Genomic DNA, 27,480 nt, shown 5'->3' on the forward strand with positions numbered 1-27,480 from the left:
CGGGCCCACTACCCAGATACCAAATGTATATCACTAGTTTTTCTACTTACATTATTACACTTTTGGGGAAAAAAAACACAAGACATATTTCCAAAAACATGCTTTCAGGACCTTGCTAATGCTCATTGCGCAGGTTTGTTGTAGTCTAGTCCACAACTTCAGTCTGTAACCACAAGCAGAATATTGTTTCCCATTCAAACAGTGGTCGAAGTGTAAGAAAAGAAGTAGTGGAACTATGTTCCCTGCTGGACTGCCCCACTCCTCTCAAACCCCTTTGCCCTGCCCCCTCACACAATACAAACCCCCAAACACATTTCCCTGCTTTTTAAGGGAATGGTCAGTGCAGTGCACTGAAAGTGCAAGTTTCAACTTCTTCCTACACTGTTATTTTAAAACGAAACCGTTCCGGAATGGTTTCTTTTTAAAATAAAAGTATAGGAGCTGTAAAACCTCATTAGAAAAAGTAGAGGAGAACCGCTCCCATCCGCTCCCGCTCACTTCGACCACTGCATTCAAACCTAACGCTTCAGCCATGACACATGCCCCAATAAGCAAATTACATTACACATTTCTCCTTGCTGACAGGCCTGTTTGAATTCAAATAATCTGAAATTACAGATTATCAAGAACAGAAGCAAGCTGCACAAAGGGCATATAACAAAATATAAACAAGCATGTTTGAGTGAAGCAGAGTTGGATAATTCTCCAATAAGGAATTGAATACAAACAGGCCTAAGATTAGAAGCATCGTTTAATACAGTCCCTGATGAAGGTCTAGCACAGACCGAAATGCATTGGACAATATAATGCTTGCTAAAGGCCTCAGACAAATGCAGATTTCTAAATAAAAGATTTTTTGGTTACAACTAATTGAACTTATTATTATTTTTGAAGAATTCTTGGAAAATATTGAACATTTACTTAAAGCAAATTAGTGAGATATCCACAAAGGTCCTTCCAGCAGACTGGTGCAATTTAACCAGTCGACAGCATAATAATACATGGCCACTTTAACCCCATTGCTGGTCCCTCGTAGTCATGGCCAATAGCGAGATTGTCCAGGCCATGGCCTCAGGCCATGACCTAGACAATCTGGCCACTGTCCATGGCCACAGGCTATACCTTAGTCAGCATAGGTATCTCACTATTTATTGGACTTACCTTATGACACTTTTCAAAAAATAAAACACAGACATATTTCCAAAACCATGCTTTCTGGTCCTTGCCAATGCTCCTTAGATGAGTTTGCTGCAAATCCGTCCGTGTTTTATTTTTTCAAAAGTGTTAAAATGTATGTTGATACAATAGTCAAATAACATAGCACCGACTGGACAAAATCCATTCAAACCTTGCACACACATTCAGTCTTTAAACTTTCTGAAAACATTTGTCCACATTCATCAAACGGCAACAACGTTATAAGCCATATAAAAATGTTCAGACCCTCCCCTCTAATTTTGCCCCGTATTGACAAAATCCCACCATACTTTGCAATACTATTCAGAATCAGGTCTAGTCCAGTCTCACAAGAACTAGTGTTCAACACCATATCCAAGCTTAAAACATCCAATTGCAAGGGAGACTCCGTCCCAGCTAAAGTAGTCAAATCATGCACCCATGCACTGACACCCATCATCACGAAATTCATAAATTCCTTCTTCGACAAAAACACGGTGCCAGCTAGCATTAAGGAAGCTTGGGTTACCCATTGCTAAAAAAGCCTAACCTTGACCCTGCTGTGCCCACGAACTATAGACCAATAACAACATTCCCATTCTTATTAAAAATCCTTGATAAAATAGCTTATAATCAAGTCCAACTACACATGGAACATGACCAACTCCTTGGCATCAGTCACTCCGGCTTCTGCCCTAACCATTGCACTGAAACAGTGCTATTGGATCTCAAAATCCATATGTACTCTATCAGAGGTTCAGGAAAGCTCTGTATCCTTCTCATATTGGACCTATCTGCAGCGTTTGACCTTGTGGACCATAACAAACTTTGCACCACTCTAGGTAAAGATTTCAACTTCTCCAAGGACGCCACCACATGGATCAAATACCTCTTAGCAGAATGGACTTCTAGAGTGTCCATAGGCAAAGCAGCTGCAGACCCCATACCATTCCCCATAGGTGTCCCACAAGGATCCTGCCTATCTCCCACTCTCTGCAATGCTTACACGAAGCTCCTCTTCTCAGCAGTGGATGATATGGGTGTCATCTACACCAACTTTGCAGATTACACCCAGATCCTCATCACACTCACAGGGGATTTCATACAAGACACATCCACCATAAATAAAATCTATTCCATAATCCAAAACTGGATGGCTTTAAACAGCCTCTGTCTTAAAGACAGAGATCCTCATTGTGGGTTCACAAGCCAAAATAAACGCCCTTCAGCCAGACTATGCCGCCATCAACATAGACGGCACCATCATCCCAGTACACAAACATGTAAAAACATTAGGAATCTCTCTAGATTCAAACCTCTCCTTGATCAAACACATCAGCGCACTCTCATCCTCCACGTCCTACACTTCTAAGCTTATCTCACTCAGCCGCCAATTCCTGACCCCCTCCAATTTCATCACACTAGCAAGGTCCTTGATCTTATCAAAACCTGACTATTGCAACACACTTCTTCTAGGTACTTAGCCCACCAACCTCAATAAACTGCAGATGATACAAAATAAAGTCAGAATAGAGCACCATTGGCTCCCTATCAAAGCCAGGATCTTATTCAAAACACTGTGCACCACTTTCAAATGCCTACACGAAAATGCTCCCATCTACTTAAACCACGTAATAACAAAAAAACAAGTACCAGATGCCTTAGATCCAATAACCATTCACTACTCGCAATAACCCACTTCAAAAAGACTACAGCAGGAGGTGCCAGCTTTCAGCACTTAGCCCCCAAACACTGGAACACTCTGCCTCTTTCCATCAAAAATGAGACAACACTCAAGGGGTTCAAAAAAGTGCTGAAAACCTGGCTATTTAATCAATAACAATAATATAGCCATCTCAACTTGATTTAAATATATCTTCGCATGTATATATGCTTGTGTTATGAATATCTGTCCTATGTTCTATCTTTTGTATTGTCTGCCATTTTTTATTGCTGATGTAATATATGCATTACCAAGCTGTCTGTAACCTCACTGTGATACCTAAGACTCTCGGCGAGTAACAAATGTAATAAAATAAAGTATTGAATTACAGAATTTCATTCAGTTTCATTGAGTGGCACCAAAGTTATAAGCCATCCAAAAACTGCTGCGTAAATAAGCATAGATGCCCCCGAAAATCTAGAAATGTCCACGATCATCACATGACTGCCCCACACTGTACACAGAGATTGGAGAACAAAAACGTCAGTTTTTTTGTTTTTTATGGCCATATTGCATCCTATCCTCATAACCACTCACCTCCCCAGAAATTGTTTAATTAGTTTGACAAGTGCAATGTTGTGTTTTTTAATATGTTTTTTACTGCGATGCTAGCGGACAACGGGCGAATACAACATGACGGGCGTTTCGGAAAATCTGACACACTTCACGCTTTTCATCATCCAGTCAGCGTGCGCCCAATGTCTGAGGACCTCACTCTGCCCTCTGAGCCAATCGGGGCCTGTCTGTGGACCAAACCCACATATCACAAACATTTATTACCTACTTTTTGGTCATTTAAAAAGAAAATACTGGACAGATTTACACCATATTTACAAAAGCACGTTTTTGGGACCAAGCCGCTGCGCCTGCAGCACATTTGGTGAAAATCTGTCCAGCATTTTGGGCTGTAGGCATGAGCAACATTTCTTTTTCATTGCGTTTAAGGGAAAAAACACAAATTTGCCCCCCCCCCCTAAACGAAACCTCACCAAACTTCGCAGAATCAATCTGACAAGGCCGTATACTTTTTTACTGCAAAGATTTGTTCCGGTGGTGGGGGAGGCAAAGTTATAAGCCACTCAGAAAGTGCACTTCTTATGGGTTGAGCCACTTAACCATAACTACAAGCCCCATACCGCAGGCCCTGTAATATATATATATAACGACAATGCCTTGCTGAGGTGGTTCTGCACTGGAGGTGATCTTCTGGCCACGTCTACTAGGTGGCAGTTGTGGCATGTGTGACTTGGCTCAAATGGATTATCATACCTTCACATTTCAGGTGAAGGTATTTATTTTATTTTAATTGTTTTTTTAAATAAAGTATTAAGTCAGATAATCCATTTGAGCCAAGTCACACATGCCACAACTGCCACCTAGTAGATGTCACCAGAAGTTCACCTCTAGTGCAGAACCACCTCAGCAAGCAAGTGCAGGTCTGTGAATTAACACAAATGCGAAACCTTGGCTCCAGGAAGGAAACTGTCTCTATCATACATGGTAGTGCTAATTTATGTGCCAACTCCATTTGTTGCTCGCAGGCACTACATCCACACTGAACTGTGGATTATCCACCAGATATTACTACAGGGGCCTTCCCCTTCCTGACCTTAAGGCGCCTTAACGAGTCTTACCATTTCTATCTTTGTAAGCCATTAACAGCTTACAGCATTAATCCTATAACTTGGCTGCCCCCGCCTGGCAATGGGTTCCACCAACGTAACCTAATCTATTTTTTGCTTTCTCCCCTTTCCTCCTTATTCCCTAGCTGTATGCCCTGTCCTGCCTGTTAGATCCTACCCCACCACTCCTACCATGCACCACTCTTGAATACACAAACCTCTGTTTGCCAAACCATCCCTTTTCTTTTTGATGTAATCATTGTATCACACCTGCCTTTGTGCACACACTTGAGATGACAAACATATGGGTAATACATGCTAAATTGATTGTACTGCTTTATTATGATTAGCCTTGAAAAAGACCTCTAAGGTCGAAACACGTGTCAGCAAATCCAAATAAACATTTGCTAACGTTCACAAATCTACATCTCGCAAGCCTTATTGCAGAGAACTTCTCTCCCAGCATTTTGTAGTGTCTAGCGTGAATGTGGCTGGTCTCAAACAATACCTCGATAGCGTTATCAACCCAAAATACAAAATATAATAGGAAACTGGTTACCCCTCCCTTAACTTCTCACACAGTTTGTACTTACACCACCTTTATGCTTCAATTGCTTTCAACATTCAAAAATATAAATGTATTCATTAATGTTAAATGCTTTTTGTCATTTATAATAACATTCGTGGTTCAAAACAATTTTACAAAATATTTATATTTAACACAAATGTTCAGACAAGCAACAACATTCCAAAAACGTTGTGCGTGGGGGTTAGTAAAGTTTGACTTAATCTGTTATAACACACCACATCTATGATACAATTTGTCAGGTCCAATCAATGTTCCCACATTTGTGCATTGGGAAAAATTTTGACTTCTTCAAAATCTTTACTTAGTTATTTTCTACAGACCTGAGGTTGTTATGGTGCTAAGACAGAGGTATTCGTGTGTCCTTTATGAAAAATGAGAAGCTAGACCAATCATTCCATGATATCTAGCTAATGTCTTGTCAACACGTGTTTTGGCCCCTCTACCATGATACGCTTTTCTGAAGTTCTTGATCAACCATTCATTAGGCCTTCATCAGGACTGGACTTTATTTGATGTTCGAATCAATCAGTTCTAACCCCAGTTTTTCAGAGCAAACACTCTTATTTATAATGTGTGAGATGCAGGCATGGCTGTCGATTACATCTCGATTATATTTCTTTTGTTAGTGGGCAGGCAACGGCTTTATTCTGCTTTCTTTGCAATCGACAAACTATTCCTATATGCTCTGATGCCTTTAATGTCACTGATTTTTTCTTTTTTGATTTTTGATGTTTCTTATGATTCCTGCATTTTAATCGCTCGCTCGCTCTGCAGTTCACTGTTCATCTTAGACGGACATTAATTTCTCAAGGCTGTCAGACAACTGCATACCTGGTTTCATAGGTGCAGTACAGTTTTGACAGCCTTGTGGTTGAGGCACTGGCTCATGTTTACAAAACACCAATAAAGTGGGTTATAACAGTTTTTTCAAAAAAATACCTTTTATCTGAAGTGCGAAAGTACGGTATTCCATTTGAGCCAAGTCACAAATGCCACAATGCCACATCGTAGCCATCGCTGGAAGTTCCCATCAACTTCAGAGTCACATCAACAAGGAATTGTGGGTAAGATAATTAACCCAAATGCAAACATTTTGCTCTAGTCAGGAAATGGTCTTTGTCTGTCTTGGACTGATAGAAGTGGCATTGTACAGGAACTAGTTGGAAAGGCTGAGGTCCGAAGCAGCCTCTGCCGGCCATGCACCACCTCCCTCGCCTGGCCTGTGCCCAGTCTAACTAGACGTAGGGTAACGCAGGGTATGTTTGATTGCAAAATTGAGCGCATTGCTCTGTAGGTCAGGGATGCACTCATGTGTGTGCTGGTTTAACCCATAGCCCTGCACCTCTTGTGTCTGTCCCATAGAGCATGTGAATGCGCAGTATCTGCACACACAGGAGAAACAGCACTCTGTGAATCGTGCAGCGCATAAATTACACCTTTTTCATAAAACTAAACGTACCATTTGAACGTGCAATTTGGATTTGTTTTTGTGTGACTGTACCATGCCGTATGAAAACAATTACTCAAATCTGATATGTCAGAATACAACATTTGTGTTGCTTTTTTTGGCTTCCGTACTTCTTAATGTATGTTAGCCATGCAGCAAGTGTCAGTGCCCATGTAGAACTGTGAGTTTGTTTTCACTATAAATTCAAACATCTTCCATAGGAGTTGACTCACATCTCAATGCACATTTAAATAACCATTAAACAACTAACAGTTCTGATTATTTGCCAACTTTTAATTCATGGATTGTTTCCGAATTAAGTAATTGACCTCAAAATTTGTTTGCAATTAAGTGCTTCCCCTAAGGGGTCCTTTGAGAGTTTGGCAATTAACCCGGCGGGTCACCTATGATTTGGGCAATTGACCTGTTGGGTAATATAATAAGTGGACGGTGGGGAAGTCTGGGGAGAGCATTCCTGCTTACATAACCTCTTCTGAAATCGGACCCAAAACTGGAGACTAGAAATCAGCTTAAGCAGAATTATTCACACATTATAACATTAAATAATCAGTACCACAGAAACGCAATGCACCTCATTTATTTTGTAGGATTTCTTTAAAGGATATCTAACACTGGCTGTTCATTTTACAAGTTACAATGAGTAAATCTGACCTACCCCAGGCTTACTAAAGAGTAACTCAGAGTTAATCCTAGACACATTGTTTTGCAAATCTGCTCCATTCTGTATTTTTTGTAAACTGGATGTATTAATATTTGGAGACAGTTTGGACCGTACAGGGATGCTCTCCGAACCCCCACCACCAAGCAACCAGAAGCTTCCCCATTTCCAAACCATATTTGTCCTCTAAGTTCCGATGCAATTGCAGATTAGAATAAAATAAATTAAAGTAACAAGTAATCAAGAGTCACATTGCCGAGGAATGAAATCACCTTTATTTAGCCCGCATGCTCTTGCTGATGACATCGCCTATAAACTGTAACGTTTCCATAAAGATCTGTCCAAATTCTGAGGAGTCTTGAACTCAGCTTTTTTAATGTTTACATTTTGGATTTCAGATATCTGGTGGTAGATCTCTTTCCTCAGCAGGGGCCTCCCTCTGGAACAGCCTCCATGCCTCCCTGAAACTTGAGGAGAACCATCTCCGGTTCGGGAAGCACCTCAAAACCTTCCTCTTTGCTTCTGCTTTCTCTCCTCTCCCCTGCTGAATTCCTGGCTGAACTGTACTGGTTACCTGGCCACCCTGTGATCTCAGGCCCAGGTCCCCTCCCCGCCAGTTACACACCTGCACTGCCTCCCTGGCAACCCCTGCACTAGGGGACTGTTTTCTGTATCCCTACAGTCCCCCACCAGCACTTGACATCTGATGTCTGCATGTCTGCACTTACCCATGCACTTACCACCAGCTGGCCCTACTTCTCACATTTTTTTTAAATTCTTTCCCCATGTACTGCACTGTCGCCCACCCCCTCCCACTCCGCTCTTTCCCTCTTTCCCCTTCCCCTGCACTAGTGCGATCAGAATGATGCTTGGCCTAGTAGGAACGCTGTCTCTGTCTTCCTTCTGTTCCCCCTCCCTTGACGCGTCGCGCCTTGAAACATTTGTGTATCGTCGCATTATAATGCCTCATCATATCATATCATAACGCCTTTCAGTAGTTTTTTCATTAAGTTAATATTATGTGGCTATGTTGTGTCTGATAGACTAAATGGAGAAAACATTTTTAGATACCTTTATGATTAAAAAAAAAACAGCCGGTAGATGTCTTGGACATCTCCCTTTTTCACACCTCGAATTAAGAACACTGGACCAATGGTTATGCGCTCAATTGCCCGTTGTCTTTCTTCTACTTCTGATGATGTTATTTTGGGTGTACTTTATAAACGAACTCAAACCCACAGAATGTGGCAGTATGCTTTTCAAATAGTTGTTAGTTTGACATGGACTAGGTCAATGTATTTTTACAGTATAAAGTAGTTGACTAAGGCATTTCTTTTGTTCCTCCAGGTGAAAGTATGGTTTCAAAACAGAAGGATGAAATGGAAACGTGTTAAGGGAGGTCAGCCCGTCTCCCCGAATGACCAGGAAGGGGAAGACATGGACTCTGCGGCCTCTCCAAGCTCTGAGTAACACCCTGGAAGCACATACTGGGGGAACATTGAGTACTTTCTGGCAGACAATTTTATACCATTGGTTTCATGGAAGGATTGCATTTAATGCGTTTGGTTGTTTTGTACCAAATCGTAATAACGCGTTCTTCAAGACTTTCGAAAGAAAGCCCCAATGAGAAGCTGCCATGAGAAACGATGAGCACAAAAAAAAATATTTGGGGAACGACGAGCTGTGACCAAAACTTCATGTTTGCTGTATCAGACAAACCCTTCATCGCTGTCACAAGAAAACAGTGGGAAAAGGACATTTCTTGAAGGAGTCCTTTACTTTCAAACCGAAATAGCAACTACATTCAAGAACTGTTGAGATCAACTTTCAAAAAGATATTAAGGATTTGTAAAACCTACGAAGGACACAGGTTCTTACATTCCATTATTAGAATTGCAAGAGTTATGGTAGCAACTCATGGACAAAATGCTGTCATTTATTTGAGCTAAACATTCAAAGAAATGTGTGCAAACGTAACGTGTAAATAAGAACAATAACACATCCTGATACAGCATGACAGCCTCCTTTGGGCATCACCCAAGTCTTCGAACCCAGAGTTTGCAGAGTTCCCTTTTAACTTATTATTTTTATACAGTCATAAAGCTGTTTTACCTGCAATTCTTCTGCTTTACGTGGCAGCCGCCATTTTTGTAAATAATGCCGGTGGCTACCTATGTGCCAAATAAGACTAAACTGTGCCATGCCAGCATGGCATTGTTGGCATGCATAGCAATGTATTTCTTTGTTCCTATGCTATTCTAAAAATTGTAAAAATGTACCCGATGTTAGGGCACGCACCAACCATTTGCAAGCGTTTAGTACTGTTCCATTGCATTTATTTTTCCGACATTTTGATAGGGAAACGCCACATTTTCTTTTTTTTCCAAAAACAGTGTTCTCTAATAACAAAAGAAAGTGTGTTCCCTTTTAACATTGTTCCTTAAGCAATCATCGCTCCTGAAATTGTTTATTACAGTTGGAAGGTAACTCTTTTTTTGTTGGGAATTACCTTTCTTGCAAACATTGTAGCTGATTTACAAAGAAGTTACCACTTGTAAAAACTCTTTTGTAGCGCTTCCTCAGAGAAAATATTTGATTCACAAAGAAGTTAATAGCAGCAAATTTGACTTACTCCCAGGAAGAGACGAGTAAGGCAAGCGCGGCAAAGTCAGTAATGGTAACTCTGATCAGTAGGATAAATATATAGGGCTGATTCACAAATAAGAACACATATCTCTGAATTACCCTTGATTTAGGCGTGGGAGAGCTATGCAATTTGCAAAAGAAGTTACGATGAGTAACTCTGACTTACTTCCCACTTACTTGGTCTGAGTAAGCAGGAAGTAAATCAGAACTAGTTATAGTTGCTTATTTTGAGAATAGAAAAACCCTTATCATTGGTAAGTCATGGGCAAAAAGAATTAAAAGTAACAATATCAATTATTTTTCAAATTCTATTTTTGCAAATAGAAGAGAAAATTATACCAATGGAACAGACTGCTTCCTTGTTTCCCCATTTAAGCTTAACCTAATAATTAAATGCACGGTTTCCTCCGATCCCAGTTACTCTTCCATGATTTTGATGTCTACAGAGGTAATCTTATTCGACCGACAATTGGTGTTACATTTTCCCCAGTGGAAATGTGTTTTAAATAATTATCTGTATCTGAAAGGTGCAATTTATAGACTTATTAATTAGAATGTCTTTTGTATTTCTAAATCCATAAGAGCACATATGAAATGAACTGAATTAAATTGCATTCCAAACTGAATAACGTTCACTTCTGAAAATGTTTTGGTAATGTTATCACATGGCTATGCTAAAATATGTTGCAATAAATTTAAAGAATTTCCAGTATTGCCTCTATATCTTTAGTTTGTGTTGCTATTAATTTAAGCAAGATGTAACAATAAGAATATGACAGCAAATTCACTGCCTAACTGCTGAGGGTTATTGCTCCTAGTGCTGAGCCCCTTTTTGGACATTTTGGTAAGTCCTTGTAACTTTTTTGTTACAAGTGATATGTCAGCCAAATTTGCACCCTTTTCTTCCCAAATGGAGCAGGACATAACGTCATCAAGGATTAGTCGTTTGCTGTAGGGGGTGTAAATAAAAAAAAAAATGACCACATTTTATTTTTCAGGAAAATGGCAATAAAATGAAGTACAAAGAAGCCTTTGTTTATTTTCTTGTAAGAGTTAGGAACAAATGGTTTGCAGTTCTGAATTCACCATTTTGAAAGCTTTCAAGAAACGGTTAGGTGGAAACAAAAGAACACATTTTTCATTAGTTAACCGTCAGTTTTGTGACAGAAGTAGGTGATTTTCCCCTTTTTTTTTAAAAGGGCATACTTGGACGGAATGGAAGAGGAGGGTAGGGAAGCTCAATGGGAACACAGAAAGGTATACATTTATGAAAAGTAGACAACATTGCAAGTTCAGGAAGGGGTCATTTGCACAGGTCAGACAACAACTATGTACCTAAAATTCCCATAGTTTGGGAAAAATTGGAAAAGTGACAGAAAAATGTATGTGCTGGCCTTGTTTGCACTTGTACGGTAATGGCATCTGTGAAAATTGTGAAAAGCAATGCACTGCTGCATTCTCCCGATGCTTTTAGTTAGGGAATCAAAATGTTTTGTTCGTAATGTTTCACAAAACAAGCATTACCGACAGCCAAAAATGGAGCCCTGGCACACAGGATTGTTATGCTGACGTCCTAAACAGAGGTACTTAGCATTTGAAAATAAGGAAAAGTAATGTGGTGAAGAATGGCAAGTATACGTTTTTCGAAAGAGCACAGGAAGACCTTTTGAAGGATAGGTGAGTTGCGCAGGTTACAAAAGTGTATAGTGCTGGGGTGTTGCAGCCAACAAGGAAAACAGCGAACCCCATCCATTTCTGAAAAGAAGCCACCTGTTGAAATCCAAAGAGGTCTGACTTGCACTAATTGCCCTGGAGATTCCGCCGCCATTAGGAGAGCATGTCACGCCATCCACGTTTCTCCCGCAATGTTCTAGTCTTTTGCTGCGCCTGTTGATGATGTTGATAAAAGAGATTGGGCTAAGTGTTTGTTAAGTAGAGTGCCTCAGACTGGTTATGACTGTATTCTGAAACTGAATGTGGAAGAAAGGGGTAAGTATGAGTGCATGAAATCTGCTTTGATTGCCAGGTTTGGCAAGACACCTACCCAATAACTTCATAGGTTCAGGAAATATAAGAAAAGAGAGAATGTATCTTGGGTTGACTGGTGAGTGCTGCGCATATGAACATGATGGGGTGGATTGATGATACAAGGTGAAAACATTTGTTGAATTGTCCCACCTTTTGTTTTTTGAGCATTTTTCTGATGACGGTTCTCCAGAGCTGCGTCAGTATGTTGCTGACTAGAACATTTTGGATCCCTTTAAGCTGGCCAGGCTGGCTGACAAGTGGGTCCTCCACCGGGTGTACAATAAGGAACCCAGTGGGAAGGACAAGGACAAGGAGAAAGGGGAAGAGAAAGGGGCCTCTCAGAAGTCTCAGGAGTCCCCCCAAGCATCCACAGTCGAGTAAACCTAAACCTTCCTCTCCTAAGAAGCAGAAATGTCTTATGGGGTGGGAGCAGTGGTCTAAGTGGGCGGGAGCGCTCGGGAGCGGTGCTCCTCTTCTTCTTTTAATGAAGTTTTACCGTTCCTATACTTTTATTTTAAAAAGAAACCGTTCCAGAATGGTTTCGTTTTAAAATAAAAGTGTAGGAAACAGTTGAAACTTGCACTTTCAGTGCAGTGCACTGCACATTCCCTTAAACTGCAGGCGCATGCGTTTTAGGGTTTGTATTATGCATGGGAGGGGGTGAAGCGATGGGGTTTGCAGGGAGCGGTGCAGACCAGTAGGGAACATAGCTCCACTAGTTCTTTTCGAACACTTCGACCACTGGGTGGGAGTAAAAGTAGCGGTTCTCCTGGCCATTGATCTCCCCTCCTTGACAGAAATCACATTTGGTGCTCCTTCAAAGATTTCCCTAGTGTCTCTTGAGGCCTGGAACTAGTACACAGAAGTACTGGCTACTGCCCCACAAAACACTCACAGTTGTTTGAGAAATGTCCTCTTGAACGGCCAGCCTTATACTGGTTTGAGGGACACTGGGGCAAGCATGACAGTGGTGGACAGGACTGTGCTCATGTCAGATGACTATGTGGGTGCTCCTCTGAGAGCTAACAGATTAGCTGGTGGGCCTCCCGAATTATCTCTTGTAGCCCTAGTCAGCATAATGATTGCGGACATGGCAGCAAAGCTTCCCGTCCTGGTTCAGGACAATGTACCTGGCAACACTCTGCCTCAATGGAGAAAAAAACTGAGATTCTACTAGTCGGCACCTACCCACCTTAGCAAACTTCACCCACAGTACACATTAATTGTCATAGATGGCACCCCAATCACCATATCACACCAAGTCAAAACACTTGGGGTATACCTTGATTCCAGCCTATCCATGGGCAAACACATCAGCTCACTCGCCTCCTCCATGGCGTACACAGCTAAACTGCTCACATTGTGTAGACCCCTACTCACCACGGAAAATGCTGTCACCTTAGCCAGAGCTCTCATTCTGACTAAGCTTGATTACTGTAATGTTCTCCTATTAGGCACCTCAAAGAAAAATATAAACAAAATGCAACTACTACAGAATAAAGCCCGCAGAACGGCACTGGGCATAAATAGGACGGAACATATATCCCAACATAGATGAGAGGCACACTGGCTACCAGTACAAGCAATAATTCTGCACAAAACACTCACAGTCACTCATAAATGTATCACCAACAACGCCCCAATTTACGTCAACCAAAGCCTGTCTCGTAAAGTATCAACCAGATCTCTCACATCCAGTACCAATACACACCTTACCATTCCATGTTTCACTATTACTAGATTAGGATCTTCCAGCTTCCCCATGGCAGCCCCCAGAATTTGGAATTCACTACCCACTTACATCTGTAACAAGCCTTCCTACCCTAAATTCAAGAAGCGATTAAAAACATGGATCTTCGACAAATACTAACACCACCCAAGACCTCGCAACCAGCTAACTGTTCCAATTGGAACTGCAAATAACGCTCATAACTAACCCAAGCACCGTCATGTAAATAAGTTCTATTGTGAAACCTATGTGAAACAAATATTGTGTACCTGCTGTATGTAACTTCTAAGCTCACATTGTCTGTAACCTACGCCGTGGTACCCTATGGTTTGGGTGTATAATCAAATGTAATAAATAAAGAAAGAAATAAAATAACATCTTGCTGGGGAATGATCTGTTAGTAGAGTTGGGGTTGATCACTGATGGACTACCCCTTACTGCTGCTGCAGTCACTAGATCTCAAGTCACACGGGGTCTGACTGCAAGTCAGATACCCAAGCCAAAGGGGAGACCAAAGGCGAGAAGGAAGAGCAAGAGGACTACCTCTCTGAAAGGGGCTGCTTCTCTTCCTGCTGTTTCAGCAGCACCCACTCGGATTCAGGCTACAGACGGGCTTGGTCCAGTGGTAACCCAAGACTCAACTCCTGAGGGAGAAGAGCCAGAATACCCTCCTGCGGGAGAGGTACTCAACCCAGAGGACCACCCTTACCTTCAATGCCTGCTGGCTGAAAGGGGGCCCTCTAGGGGAGACTTCTATAAGGGTCAGAGAGAGTGCAACTCTCTCAAGGGTCTAAGAAAACAGGCCCAGGCCCATGCACAAGGTGCAGTGCCTAGGCCATTCAAAATGTATTGGGAGGGTGAGATCCTTTGTAGTGAGCCCACTAAGCCTGCACCCGGTGCCCTCAAGAGGTTGGTGGTAACCAAGGTTTACAGGCCCTTCCTGTTGTAGTTGGCACATGAGGTGCCCTTAGCTGGTTATCCTGGGACCAAGAAGACTAGGCAAAGGCTCTCTGCACATTTCTACTGGCCCCAGTTGGGAGTAGAAGTGGAGTCCCACTGCCAGAACAGTCCCACTTGTCTGTCAAGACCGGAGGCAGTATCATTGTCCTACTGCAGCCTTTGCCAGTGGTTGGCACACCATCTGAGAGGGTTGGCATCGACATTGTTGGTCCCCTAGACCCTCCCACATCAGGTGGACACTAGTCCATCCTGGTCCTGGTTGATCATGCCACCAGGTACCCTGAGGCTATACCTCTTCGGACCATTACTGCCAAGGTGGATGCCAGGGCTGTACTGGGCATTTTTACCCGAGTTGGATTCCCTAAAGAAGTGGGCTCTGACAGAGGATCCAGCTTCATGTCTAGTTACATGGAAGCGATGTGTGAGGAATGTGGGGTAACATATAGGTTCTCCACCTCCTACCATCCTGCAATCCTGGAAGTGCATTGGAGGGATAGGTTCTCCATGTCCTAGTCTTGTACTCCCTTTTCATGTGTGTTCTGTGTTGTTTCCTGCATAGGTGCTCAGTTGGGACTCCTGGCAGTGCAGCTCCTCCTCTTTTTGGTTGTGGTGAACCGATACCCTTGGGATGCCCTTATGGCACCCATGGGTGGGGGTATAACCCTGCACCTCTAGTGTATGTTTTGGGCACCTGTGTGTGGCCCACAGAGCAGGGTATGGGCTGGTGTCAGCTCCATACTGAATTTGACAGGTACTCTGAGTATCCTCCATTTTCGGATACCCGGGCCCTGCCATAGGAATTAGTGGATTCCTGATAGAAGGCAAGGTGACCCCTGTGGCCTCTTGGTGTCTATTACCTGTTATCCTGTTTTTCCCAAAGTCCTGGGAATCCCTGACTCTGTCCCTTCTCCTGACTGGGTGTTGGGTGGAAGAACCATATCTGGTATTGTGGGGATGTCCAGGCCAGACTGACTGAAGCCTTCCCAGTGACTGTATGTTGTGGGTACACTCTTGGAGTGGGACCTGGGTGAATAGAGTGTGTGACCAATATACATTCTATGTTAAGGGTGTCTGGTATCTGTGTGACACAAAGAATGAGACAGCCCTGCCTGAAACTGAGATGCATGCAGTGTGGTGTGCTGAAAGGCTTGGTGCTTGCCCCATTCCACATTACTTGTTATGGGTGTCTGGGTGGAAGTGAATGGCCTGAATGCACTGTGAGCCTGATTGGCTGCCTGCCTGCATGAATGCCCTTCTGACTGCTTGGCTGACTGAGCTTGGCTCAGCTGTGTGAATGAGGGACCATTGTGTATACCTTGGGACCTCTCACTTACCAATTTGTTCAGAAGCTGAAGTTGAAACTTGAAGCTATTTATCCTTGAAGCCCAGATGGAAGATGAAGGTTTGCTGCTTCTTAGTGTTGATGAAATCTAAAAGCTTTCGAGTCTGCCAAGGACTGATCCAAGAGAGGACCTGGCTATGAGACCTCTCCCTGGGCTACAAGGGAACATCGTGCAGAAGCTGATCTTCATCGAGGCACCCTGTAAGCCAGTCCCGAAAGGCTGTCAACCGGAGACAGGGTACGCCAAGAAATCTTGAAGTAAAGCACAAGAATTTTGAGGCCAGTGAAGCCCATGCCATAGACCAGGGATTAGAGGATTTCCATGACCGCTGCAAGCCCGTTGAGTCGTGTTGCCCAGAAACGGGGACAGCTCGACGCTGTGCTGCTTGATGACCGGGGGCGCAATGCGCCACCTTTACCTAAGAACATTGAACGAAAGGCTCCATTGCCATCACTGTCAACCACTTTGTCCTGCCGGAGAAAGTCGAGGTTGTCGACTACTGAGGAAAGTCAGCCGGTGGGTTTCCTGCCACCCGAAGTCCACAAAGGCGCCGACACGTGAAGATCCAAAATCCAGCTGTGGTCGAGTCCTGATCGTCCACTACGATGCTGACACACGACGCGCGCTGCCGGGCCTACGTTCTTCACCGGGTCTTCTTTGCAACACCAAACTATTTGCATCGAGGTGCACTACACACCCCATCTTCGCAGGACATCCACGATCGATCGTCGATGAGCACCCCGAAGGTCGGAGCTGCTGTCTCGACTCCAGGGTTCACATGTCTTCAAGGAATCTGATGCCCTGTGGCTCCTGCTTTAAAAGGAGTCCACTCTCAAGGGATCTGTCGATGAACCGTTGAAGAAACTCTTCTAACCCAGGTACATAGGAGTAGTTGAACATTTTGACCAGGAAACAAGACTATTTAAACATTAATTGAATGCGCTTCCCACAAAACGTATCATATCTAGGTGCAGGTGTATCGCACAATGACCAAGTGTACCGTCTATGGACATAATATCAGTTCAGAAGTATCGCAAACAAAGTAACCAAAACACCAGTTTTTCAATTAGCAGAAAAGATAGGTCTTCAGGACTTTTCTGAATGCGATGATAGTTTTTTGTTCTCGAATATCTCTTGGTAGGCCGTTCCAAAGCTTTGGACCATAAACTCCAAAGCTTCTGCCTCCTTTAGATAAGTATCTTGATCGCAGCACTTGCAGCAACATCTTATCCCAAGAGCGTAACTGAGAGCCTGGAGTGTAAATCTTGATTTTTTTCCATCAGAAAGCTAGGTGCTAGCTGGTTCACACATTTAAAGATAACGCAAATAATGTTGACGTCTATGCGTACCTTCACGGCCAGCCAATCTAGTGACCGTCTTAAGTTAGAAATGGGGGATGATTTTGCCACCCTGAACACAAGTCTCACTGCCGCATTTTGGGCTACTTGTAGTCTCTGGATTTGGGTAGATGGAATTCCTGTCCACAAAGCATTACCATAGTCCAGTCGTGAATTGATTTGGGTCCCCACGACTGTTTCCATATCCCTGTATGCTATGAACGGCAGTATCTGTCTTAGCATCTGTAGGATAAAAAACACAGATTGTACTTTTGCACTGACTTGTGCTTTACTCCCCATATCCTCTTCTCAAATACAACCCACATTTTTTATCTTGGGGGAAAAATCCAGTTGTGATCCTAAGAAACATGATGATGGTAACCAATTGTGTTGCAGTTGATGTTTAGAACCAAACAATTCAACCTTCGTCTTATTAGCATTTAACAACAACTGATTTACACACATCCACACTTGCATTTCCTTTAGGCAGTGTTCCACCAGTTCAAGCATCTCCTCCGATCTCTCCACTCTCACAAACACTTGAGTGTCATCAGCATATGAGTGGAATTTAACTTGATGTCTCCTCAAGATGTCCATAAGGGGTTTTACATATAAATAAAACATGAGAGGGGAGAGTGAAGAACCTTGTGGAACACCACAAGTCTGATATAATATGATATGATATGGCATTTATAACGTACTTATACACAATTGTTTCAAGGTGGGAAGGGAGTCCGAAAGGAATCCTCTGAATTTGACCCTTTGTTCTCCACCAGTCAGGAATGACTTGAACCGCTCTAAAGCTTGTGCAGAGATATTTCCAACCTCCTCTAGGCGTCTCAACAGACTATTATGGTCCACTGTATCAAATGCAGCAGATAGGTCCAACATGATCAAAAGCGATATGTCCCCCTCAGCTGCCGTCTCAAGAAGATCATCCCAAACTGTCAATAATGCAGTCTCTGTACCGAATTCGGGTCGAACACCTGATTGTAGAGAATCCAGTAGTTCCTCCTTTTCCACAAACTCCTGTAACTGTAAAGTTACTATTTTCTCAATAATGTTTCCAGGCCATGGCAATACTGCCACTGGCCTGTCATTCTGTGGGTTTGTGGGATCTAATTTTGCTTTCTTCAAGAGTGGAGTCACTATTGTCTTTTTCAGGTTTGCCGGTACAATACCTGTAGCTAGGGATTTGTTTACAACATCTGTTATGAAGGCAGAGATGTCCAATGCCAATCGTTTTGCTACCGATGATGGGATTGCAAGTAGGGTGTCATTGGTGGGTTTAGATTTAGAGTGTACAGTCTCTACCAAAACCCTTGTGAATGTAAAGGATTTTCGAGTTGGTAACCCATCTGACTTAATGACACCACTATCATCCGATTGCTCCTCGGAATCAGTGGTTAGTAATTGTGCAATCTTTCCCCAATTAATTCTATTATTTTTACAAAAAAGGAATTGAATGCATCTGCCTGTATTTGGGAAGCTTCCAGAGCTGCTATAGCACAGCTAGGTTCCACACAGTATGAAATAACAGAATATAATTCGCTCAATCTATTTGTAGCTTGCTCGTCAATTAGGAATTTTGATTTAGCTTCGAAAATAGCCTTTCTATAGGTCTTTTGGGTGGTCTTAATCAACTCTGGAATATTGTGGGTTTGCCTCTTCATCCATTTTTTGGTCCAGTGATCTAAGCAATTTCCTTTTTGTAACTAGGTCTTGTGAAAAGCATGGATTGGGCACTTTCTTAGGCTTACCTTGTTGAAAAGGGGCCACCTGTCTGCACATATTATCCATGATCTCTGTGCCTTCATTAAAAAATTCCTCAGAAGACAAGGAGGGATGAATTTGTACAAAAGCATGCTTTAGTTCATTCCCTGACATCTTCCAATAAATCTTTTGATTTACGAAATTGGGTGGGCATGTGGCTATCTTTCCACTCATACAATCTTTCAGTTGCTACCAGCCCAAACATTCTGGCATCGTGGTCAGACCATAAGACCGAAAGTGTGTCCAAAAAATGTGTAATTTCCCTTCTATATAACAATACATCAAGGCAATTACCATGAGTGTGGGAGGGTGAGGTTAACCAAGTGTTTATCGCGTGTGCATCCAGCATCTCCAATAGTTCTTTAACCTCAGGAGAGGTCTTGTCTTCAACCCAGATGTTAAAATCACCCGGGCAGATTAGTTCCTTGTGTTTACTGCCAGTATCTATAAGGAACTGATCCAGTTTTTCCAATAATATTTTTGCTGGTCCTGGTGGTCGATACCCAAACAGGATTTTAATAGTTCTAGTTCGGGGGCACCAAATGCAAGCATGCCCAATCTGTATGGAGTCGTCCCAATTTAACGCTTGTAAATGGGACAATATCTTGGACTGGGCTCGCTAATACCCTTTATTACAGGTTGCCCAGGTGGGGGATCCTCACTCAAAATTGTGTCTTAGTAGCTAGAGAAGCATTCCGCCATTGTTTTATCTTACTTGTCTTCCTTCCTAGGATCTATGCTGATACACATTGTTATATGGTTTGTATGCCATTATAACTGTCAGCAGTTGATGCATTTTAGGGGAGTCAATAGCTAAGTGTGGTACCACATAGACATTGTAGATATTTGCCATATTGGAATGGCCAGAGTACAAAGTGTGTTATTAATTCATGTATATATCTTGAACCTTATTTAAATATAAAGAACAGTGTTAGCACATACCATAGTGTGTGGACATTACTTTGTGGGGGGCTTGGGGACTACAGTGTACTTAAGAACCAGCCTGAATCACCGTCTGAGAGCTTAAGCCTTGGTTGCTCGTCCATTGCTAATGTTAAAGATTTTAAAGATGTGGCACGCTCCAGAACAGGCCTCTTTCTACTGGCCAGGGATGCAGTGCACAATTAAAAACGATTTTAAGTTTATTATGTTCAGATTCCATTTTTGAGAAGGCAGCCAACCCGTCTCACACCCCCTTAACATACACCCAGTGTCGCAATGGACCATGAACCAAGCCGGTGTGTAATAATGAAATATTTTATTTATGTTTAATTTTGAATAAAAATCAAACACATTCACTATAGGGCAGCAATCACCAGTGTGGTGATAATTACACAATAACATGATAGGATACACACAGTTTAACCTTCTATCATAAGACACACAATGCACAAATGAATGAAAGCAAGATTTCTTTTCGCATATTATTTTCAGATAGCACGACAGTTAGGCATTCCCCCTGCAACACCCCCACAAACCCCTGTTAACCAAATTTTGTGTGGGTGGAGTGGAGTAGCAAGGAGTCATGTATACTAGGCAAAAATCGGAATGATAATCCAACCTACCACCCCTGAATGGGAGTCCAAAATCAGATTAAGCTCCCTTGAAAAATAAGCAAAATGGCATTTGGAATCACAAAATAGTTTTTTTACACGTGCGGTTGAACGGACAAGGCAAGAATGTGTGTGGCTGTACTAACGAGGCAAAAAAACGTACAAGCTAACAGACAATGTAATGGGCATACAGGTTAGAAAAGCGATTTAGGAAGGAAAAGACAGTGCAGCAAGAATCACACTTGGCAAAATTGCAATTGCTTTGTTTCACGGGGTTACAATAGCAAAACGGCTTGGAAAAATGAGCTAAAAAGACATAATTGGAAATTGGTTTTAATGCTAAGGTACAAAGGCACATAATAGGTATCATGAAATTGAAAGGGTGACTCTGGATGGGTTACACTATGGGATTCTTTGTAGGAAGGGAAAAAGGTTCTAATGAGACTAATTTTTTTAGTGGCTGGATTCTAAAAGAGAGACACTGCCAGCGAAAATGTTAATTTGCAATGTTAACCCATTCACGATGTGTGCCTCTTTATATGTGAATTAATTAATTTATTCCAAATAGTACTAAGGATTTATACAACGGACTGAAATGAATTACAAAGAATTGTGCTTACACATGGAGATTAACAAATATTTTACTAAGGACAGGATACACAGAGGATTCAGACAATTTTAAGAAGTTACTAGGATGCTTATAGGATTTCTTATAGGGTTTCTTACGGGTTTGGACAAATTGCAAGGTAACACAGCAATGTTTGCAGCTTGTTGGTTACTGGGGAGGGGTGATTCTCACAAAAACACTTGAATGGAAGAGTTTGGACAGCCAGCCGGGTTTTTGGACAGTGGGACAGGGGTCTGTTCACTGCGCAGTGGCGGTTCTCCTCTAGGGTCACAGCGAGGTAACCAGGGTCTGGTCTCAGTGGACAGCGGGGTGCATCAGTTGGGCAAAGTAGGTAGCGGGGAAATGCAAGTCTGTTCACTTGGATAACCCCAAAAGGGTTCAGCAGCCTTTCTCCTTTTCTCCCTGAATTATTGGGATTTTTGTAGGTTTCAATTCTGGATAGTGGTTCTGCCTGGATGGGAGGTACTGTATGGATCAGGATCAGCTACCCCTGGCCTGCCACTGGAATCTGGAATCTTGCAGGGTAAATGTGGAATGTCTGGATCTCTGGATGCTGCGGGTTAGATTTTGAATGCTGGATTATTTTAGGAATGTTCTGAATTTTGAATGTCTCTTCCTTATATAGACCGGATGACATCAGAGGATTTTTACTTTGTGGGCAGAACTAAGCTGGACATACCTTTAATTCTCAGGTCAGCCTGTGAATGTTGCCGCCTCCCTGTAAGCAGATTGGGCTGGATGAAGTGACTCAGTTTCAGTGTGGGTGTTTTTATGATGTGCTTTGTCATACCATAGTTACTTTTGCCAAAACACAAAACAAGTTATGAAACAAAACCCTCATATTTATAAATGTTACCCTTATAAAAATTAGATAGGCAAATACCAGATTTCACATGGAGCAAACCACTCCAAACCCCAAGTTTGTAAGATACTGTTTAGTCCTTCTGGCAATCTTTTGCAATTTCTATGGCAAATATCTCCCCTAAAAATCTACAAATGGGTACAGTGAAGCTTATCAATGGTGAACATATTTGCAACAAGTTTCATAACTGTACCATGTATGATTTTTCCAGAAATGACATTTTACTGCCGTTTGCATCCCTCACATGCTAGGAATATCCACATCGTCTTATTTTCATGATGCAAAAATTACATTCAGGCTGTTAAAATTTTACATTACTGCTTCTTTAGATTACTGACATAAATGTCTTTATATGAAAATTCTTTTGAATCATATGGGCTGGCTTTGTTCCCAACAGTGGGCAGTCTTTGTAACCCCACAGCAAAATGTTTTTCCTTAGTCAGCTAACAGAAAGGTTTCCATGGCTTCTCCTTTGAAGTCCTTAGTTTGAATGCAGAGGATGTTCACACTTCTAAGGGAAACACATGGGTTGGGGTTATCTCTGCCATGCAGTCTGAGGCACACTGTAATTATGACACTTGTCAGTCCAAAGAACAGGGTTCCTGCTCTGGCAGTAGGGAATCACAGGGAAGTGTAACATTTGGCCTTTAAGCCAAAACTGGTCTAACAGGAATGCCTCTTTAGTCAGGCTGTCCAGTTTTAGGGATTCCTAATTATTCTGAGGAATTTGTTTTATTTTAGCACACAAAAGGAACACTTATGACGGCAGTACAATCCCAGAGAACCACATTGGGGTATAAGCCTTTAGCATATTACAGTGGGATTTTGGATCCAGTAATGAGGGGTCACTTCCCATGGGAACAATCTTTGGCACCCACTGCATTCGCTATTGAGAAGCTGCCAGCATAGTAAGGGGGTGTTCCATGACAATGTTTGTTGAACATGCATCATTTGCTGTTTTGAGACGTCTCAAAGAGCTTCTGCCTATAAGGTGGTAATATCGAATCCAGCGATTAAAATATTCAGATGTAAAATGGTGAATCCTGCCACGTTTGTTGCCAAAACGACTGGCAGATGACGAGCAGGCACATGATTGCTCTAACTATGAGGAGTTCTATGATGAGATTCTGAGGGTGAAAGAAAATGCTCTAGCAGCTGGGGAGATTCTCTTTATTGATGGTTCTTCGAAAATCGATCAAAACTGTGAGGCAAAGATATACAGGTGCCGCTGTGGTAAGGCACATGCCTAATCGGGAATTTGAAGTATTGATAGGTGCACGACTACTGTCTCACTTTTCAGCACAGGCTGCAGAATTAGTGGCGCTGATTGTCAAATAATGCAGACCAGGAAGTAACCGTGTACAGTGACTCAGCCTATGTTATATCAACAGTACATGCAGGGTTAGCACGTTGGAAAAGGAAGGGCTACCTCCGAGCGGATGGCACTCCAGTGCAACATGTCGCCTTATTGGACAGACTTATTAAAGCACTACAGGTCCCAGTAGCCGTAGCAATCGTTAAGTGCGCAGCGCACACTAAGAGAGCAGACTTTATTTCACACAGAAACCAGGCTGCAGACAAAGAAGCAAAACTAGTTGCATATTCAGAGGATATAATGAGATTTGATACACCTGATATGAATGAAAGAATGGTATTAATGATGATTATAAATGAAAGTTTTAATAACTTGTCAAAGACACAGTTAATGGAAGTTCAAGGTGAAGCACCACAGGATGAGAATGATCTGTGGATGTGGAGTGGGGTTATTTCTCGCTTTCCTAGGCATTGTGGCCACAGGAAAGCTCTGGTAAACTGGTGATGCTTGTATCCTTATTAAGGGTGGCGTTGGACCAGCTACACTACCCTGCGCACGTCACTAGAGAAGGTCTTGCAGCAACCATTGCAGAGGACTGGTTTGTACCAAATGTGTTAGAACGTGTTGCATTGTATGTAGTAAATTGCATTGTATGTCAAAGGTTTACTGCTGGGCACATGCTGCAAACAGTCAGAGGTGTTATTCCTTGACCAAATGGTCCATTTCAGCATTTACATATCAACTATGTTGATATGCTGCTGCAGGTCTGTCATGGTTACACATATATGATAGTGGTAGTGTGCCCTTTTTCAAGGTGGGTCGAACCTGGCCCATGCACACATCCAGATGCCACTTGTGTGGCAAAGTTCTAGTTCGAGAAGTATTTCCTAAATGGGGAGTATGTGCGGTATTATGATCAGATAATGGCCCCATTTTGTGAATGAAGTGTTCGAGCAGATTAGCTTATTGCTTAGCATAAAGCATACGTTTTCTTCGGCTTATCACCCGCAAGCCAACAGAGTCTTTGAGAGACTCACTGGCCTGCTTAAAGAAAGGATAACCAAGCTTAAATTAACGTTGAAAAATGGATGGCTGCATTGCCTGCCTCTTGCATTATATGCCTTTAGGAATCAGTCAGGCTCTGACCACCATCTTACACCCCATGAACTAGTAATGGGGAGGCGAATGAGAATGCCTCTTACTCCTCCATTGAGGATTAGAAGTGATTCCCAGACAACAGCAGAATTGTTAGGCGATGAGCTACGTGTATATTTAACATGTATGACTACAAGTATCTCTGTCATTTCAGAACAAGTCAAGCAGTCATGGTGTAGGTCTCAGAACACAGATGAAGACCATACACAAACCGGATCAAAAGAACTTTTATTGCCAAGACTTTTCCCCGAAGATCAGGTGCTAATCCATAATTTTGTTTGCAAATGGCATCAACCCCGGTTTCATGGCCCGTTCATTGTGGCGGATGTTACTTCATCAGCAGTGAAAGTGCAAGGAAGACGTGGTTGGATATTCCTGGGAGACATGAAGATCTACAGCGGCGAGATCACAAAACCCCCACCACATTCAGAAATAAAGTTAAGGAGAAGTAGTTCAGCACATGCAGACAAGATCAATGATGAGGAAGAAGGATGCAGAGACTGTCCAGTAGACAGATAAAGAGTTCATTGGACTGTGGTTCATTCGAGACACTCTTTGTAGCTGCCAAACAAGGAGTTGAAGGAAAAAGCTATTGTTCTTGAGCCACAGGAATTTGCTGACATTGGACTAGGACATATTGAAGTCTTGAAAAGAAATGTCAGACTTAGAATTAATCTTCGACAATTGGAAAAGGGAGCAGGTCCCTGATTCCTTTCTCACTGAATTTCTCTTTGGAAGTGTCCATGGTGGTACCTAATGGCAACATTCAACGGATTATTCTTGCTGTTTTTCTCTTCATTCTTCATGCTTATCCATCATTGGTTGGGGGAACTACTGATGTTCATGTATTCTTGCAAGATCCTACAAATGGTCCAGTCATGAGGAGATTGCTCACAGCTATAATAGAGCAAATCTTTAAGCTACCTGAGTACTGTATGGAAAACATGAATGCCTCTGTCTGATGACAAAGTGACTAGACTGGTTGGAATGCTCTTTTATTTCTTGATTGAAGAACGCCTGCATCTTGTTGGAAGACAAACTGATGTTCATACATTTCTGAGAGACCCTAGGGACTAATTGGCAATCAATCAATTGATACATGACATAATTGAACAAGTATGTCTATTTTCTCAGGCAACACAGCGAGCATTGTAATGGTGATGATGAATTAAGTCATTCTAAACTTACTTGCCCTAGTTTTTTATTATCTACTGGAAGCACATCCTCATTTGGTCTGGAGAAAGGACAACTCTTCTGTGTTCATCAGGAACCCTATCAACCATCCTGCCATCAGCCGTTTGCTTGTGGACCTTGTGGAGCATATCAACATATTGCCAGAACATTTTAAGAGATTACCCGATTAAAGTTTGTTTTTTCCTTCCTTAAAAGTAAAAGTAGAACATCGGTAACATTGATAGTAATAACAATGTGTTAAACAATGAGAGACCGCCTTGACATGCAAGAAGCTATTGTTGCATCTGGATGACAAATTGGTATATCATATATACATGCATTATGTTCATTATCATTTTACTTTCTCTCACAGTACGTACTGTCTATTATGTAGATCCAAATTAGGCAGTAGTTCCCCTGTATCTTCCTATGCAGCACGAGGTTACAGAAGTGGCAAGTGTAAGATGACCAATACCTTATGTGATTGTTCCTACTCCAGTAGCTTATATGGAGGCACCTGGTTCTGTGCGAATTGTCACTAGACATCCTTATTCAGGAAAGAATCCTTTTGAGATCTTTGCTGAATGCCAGATACAGATTATTAAGGAAAGGCAAAGGAACAGATCTTTTGTGACTGACCCTACACCAGAAGCACATGTAAAAACACCAGTTCTACTGACAAACGTATCTATGATTCCCCCAGTGAGAAGGAACTATGCAGACAGAATTCATGATATGATTATGAGAGTTCATGAGGCAAGAAGGAGACCTAAGAGAAGTACAATGGAAGATAATCATGACTTGAATGATTATCTAGACAGCACAGCACATTTGGGAAACAACACATCAGCACTTGAAAGAGGTAAGCAAGAGAACCTCAAAGGAGGAATGCTATGCATGTGCACTCCTGCCTTATAGTATGGGGAAGTCCAAAATATTCATAGCCATTGAAATAGATGTTCAGACAGCACACTGTCTATCTCACATTGCACTTTGCCGAACAAGAGGTCAAATCACGGGCCGAACAGCTTATTTAGAATGGGCAGCTGAATGGACAGCTCTGGATGAAGATGACTAGGTGCAAGACACAAAGACAAGAGCAAGAGCCCACATGAAGAATCATGTGATAAGATATGAACAGACTGGAGTGAAAGGGGCTGAATTAGATGGGAAGTAAACAAAAGACTTGAGAGTCCAGGAATCAGCAGAGACATTTGAAGCTGGGAAAACAGAGGCCAGAGGCAGATTTGGAGATCAGTGCTTTCTCCGGATGGATGGGAAGAAGGAGTAGTAATCTGCAGCGCATGGGTAGTGATGGGAAGCTACAAACAGACTATTGACATTGTAGAGAATGGATGCAAGCCTCTAAGGCCGAGACTTGGCCGAGACATGGTCGAAGATAAAGTAGGACCCCTGCAGATAGTGCTTTTGGATAGTGCGAAGTTGTGCTTCAGAAATAATGGCACAAGAAAACTTGGAGAAAACCAGAACTGTGGTTGAATCATTGATGTACCAGGAATGCACATTGGAACAACAGTGATAATGGATAACTACTGGGCTTGTGAATCCAGAGCTTATATGAAGCTTCCCCAGGATTGGGGAGGACTGTGTTCGATAGTGAATGTTCATCTTCCAGCATTGGTGATTCCTAAAAGGGACCTGAACATTGTCGAGTTTCTAAAAGCAGATGCTCACTTGAGGAAGAAGAGATCCGTTGAGCTCCTGAATCAAATAAAAAGAGA

General features: G+C 42.3%; 1 protein-coding gene across 1 annotated transcript in view; it reads left to right on the top strand.

Annotated features, from left to right (window-relative positions):
• MEOX1 (mesenchyme homeobox 1) overlaps positions 1–10,591 on the top strand; it is a 69,670-nt gene extending 59,079 nt beyond the window's left edge. Inside the window, exon 3 of the mRNA XM_069634408.1 lies at positions 8,584–10,591. Coding sequence (XP_069490509.1) covers positions 8,584–8,706 — 123 coding nt within the window. The 3' untranslated portion in view covers positions 8,707–10,591. The remainder of the gene's footprint in view (positions 1–8,583) is intronic.
• The last annotated feature ends 16,889 nt before the right edge of the window (positions 10,592–27,480 follow it).

The sequence above is a fragment of the Ambystoma mexicanum genome, chromosome 13, assembly GCF_040938575.1.
Source record: "Ambystoma mexicanum isolate Mex_15411 chromosome 13, UKY_AmexF1_1, whole genome shotgun sequence".
NCBI lineage: Eukaryota > Metazoa > Chordata > Amphibia > Caudata > Ambystomatidae > Ambystoma > Ambystoma mexicanum.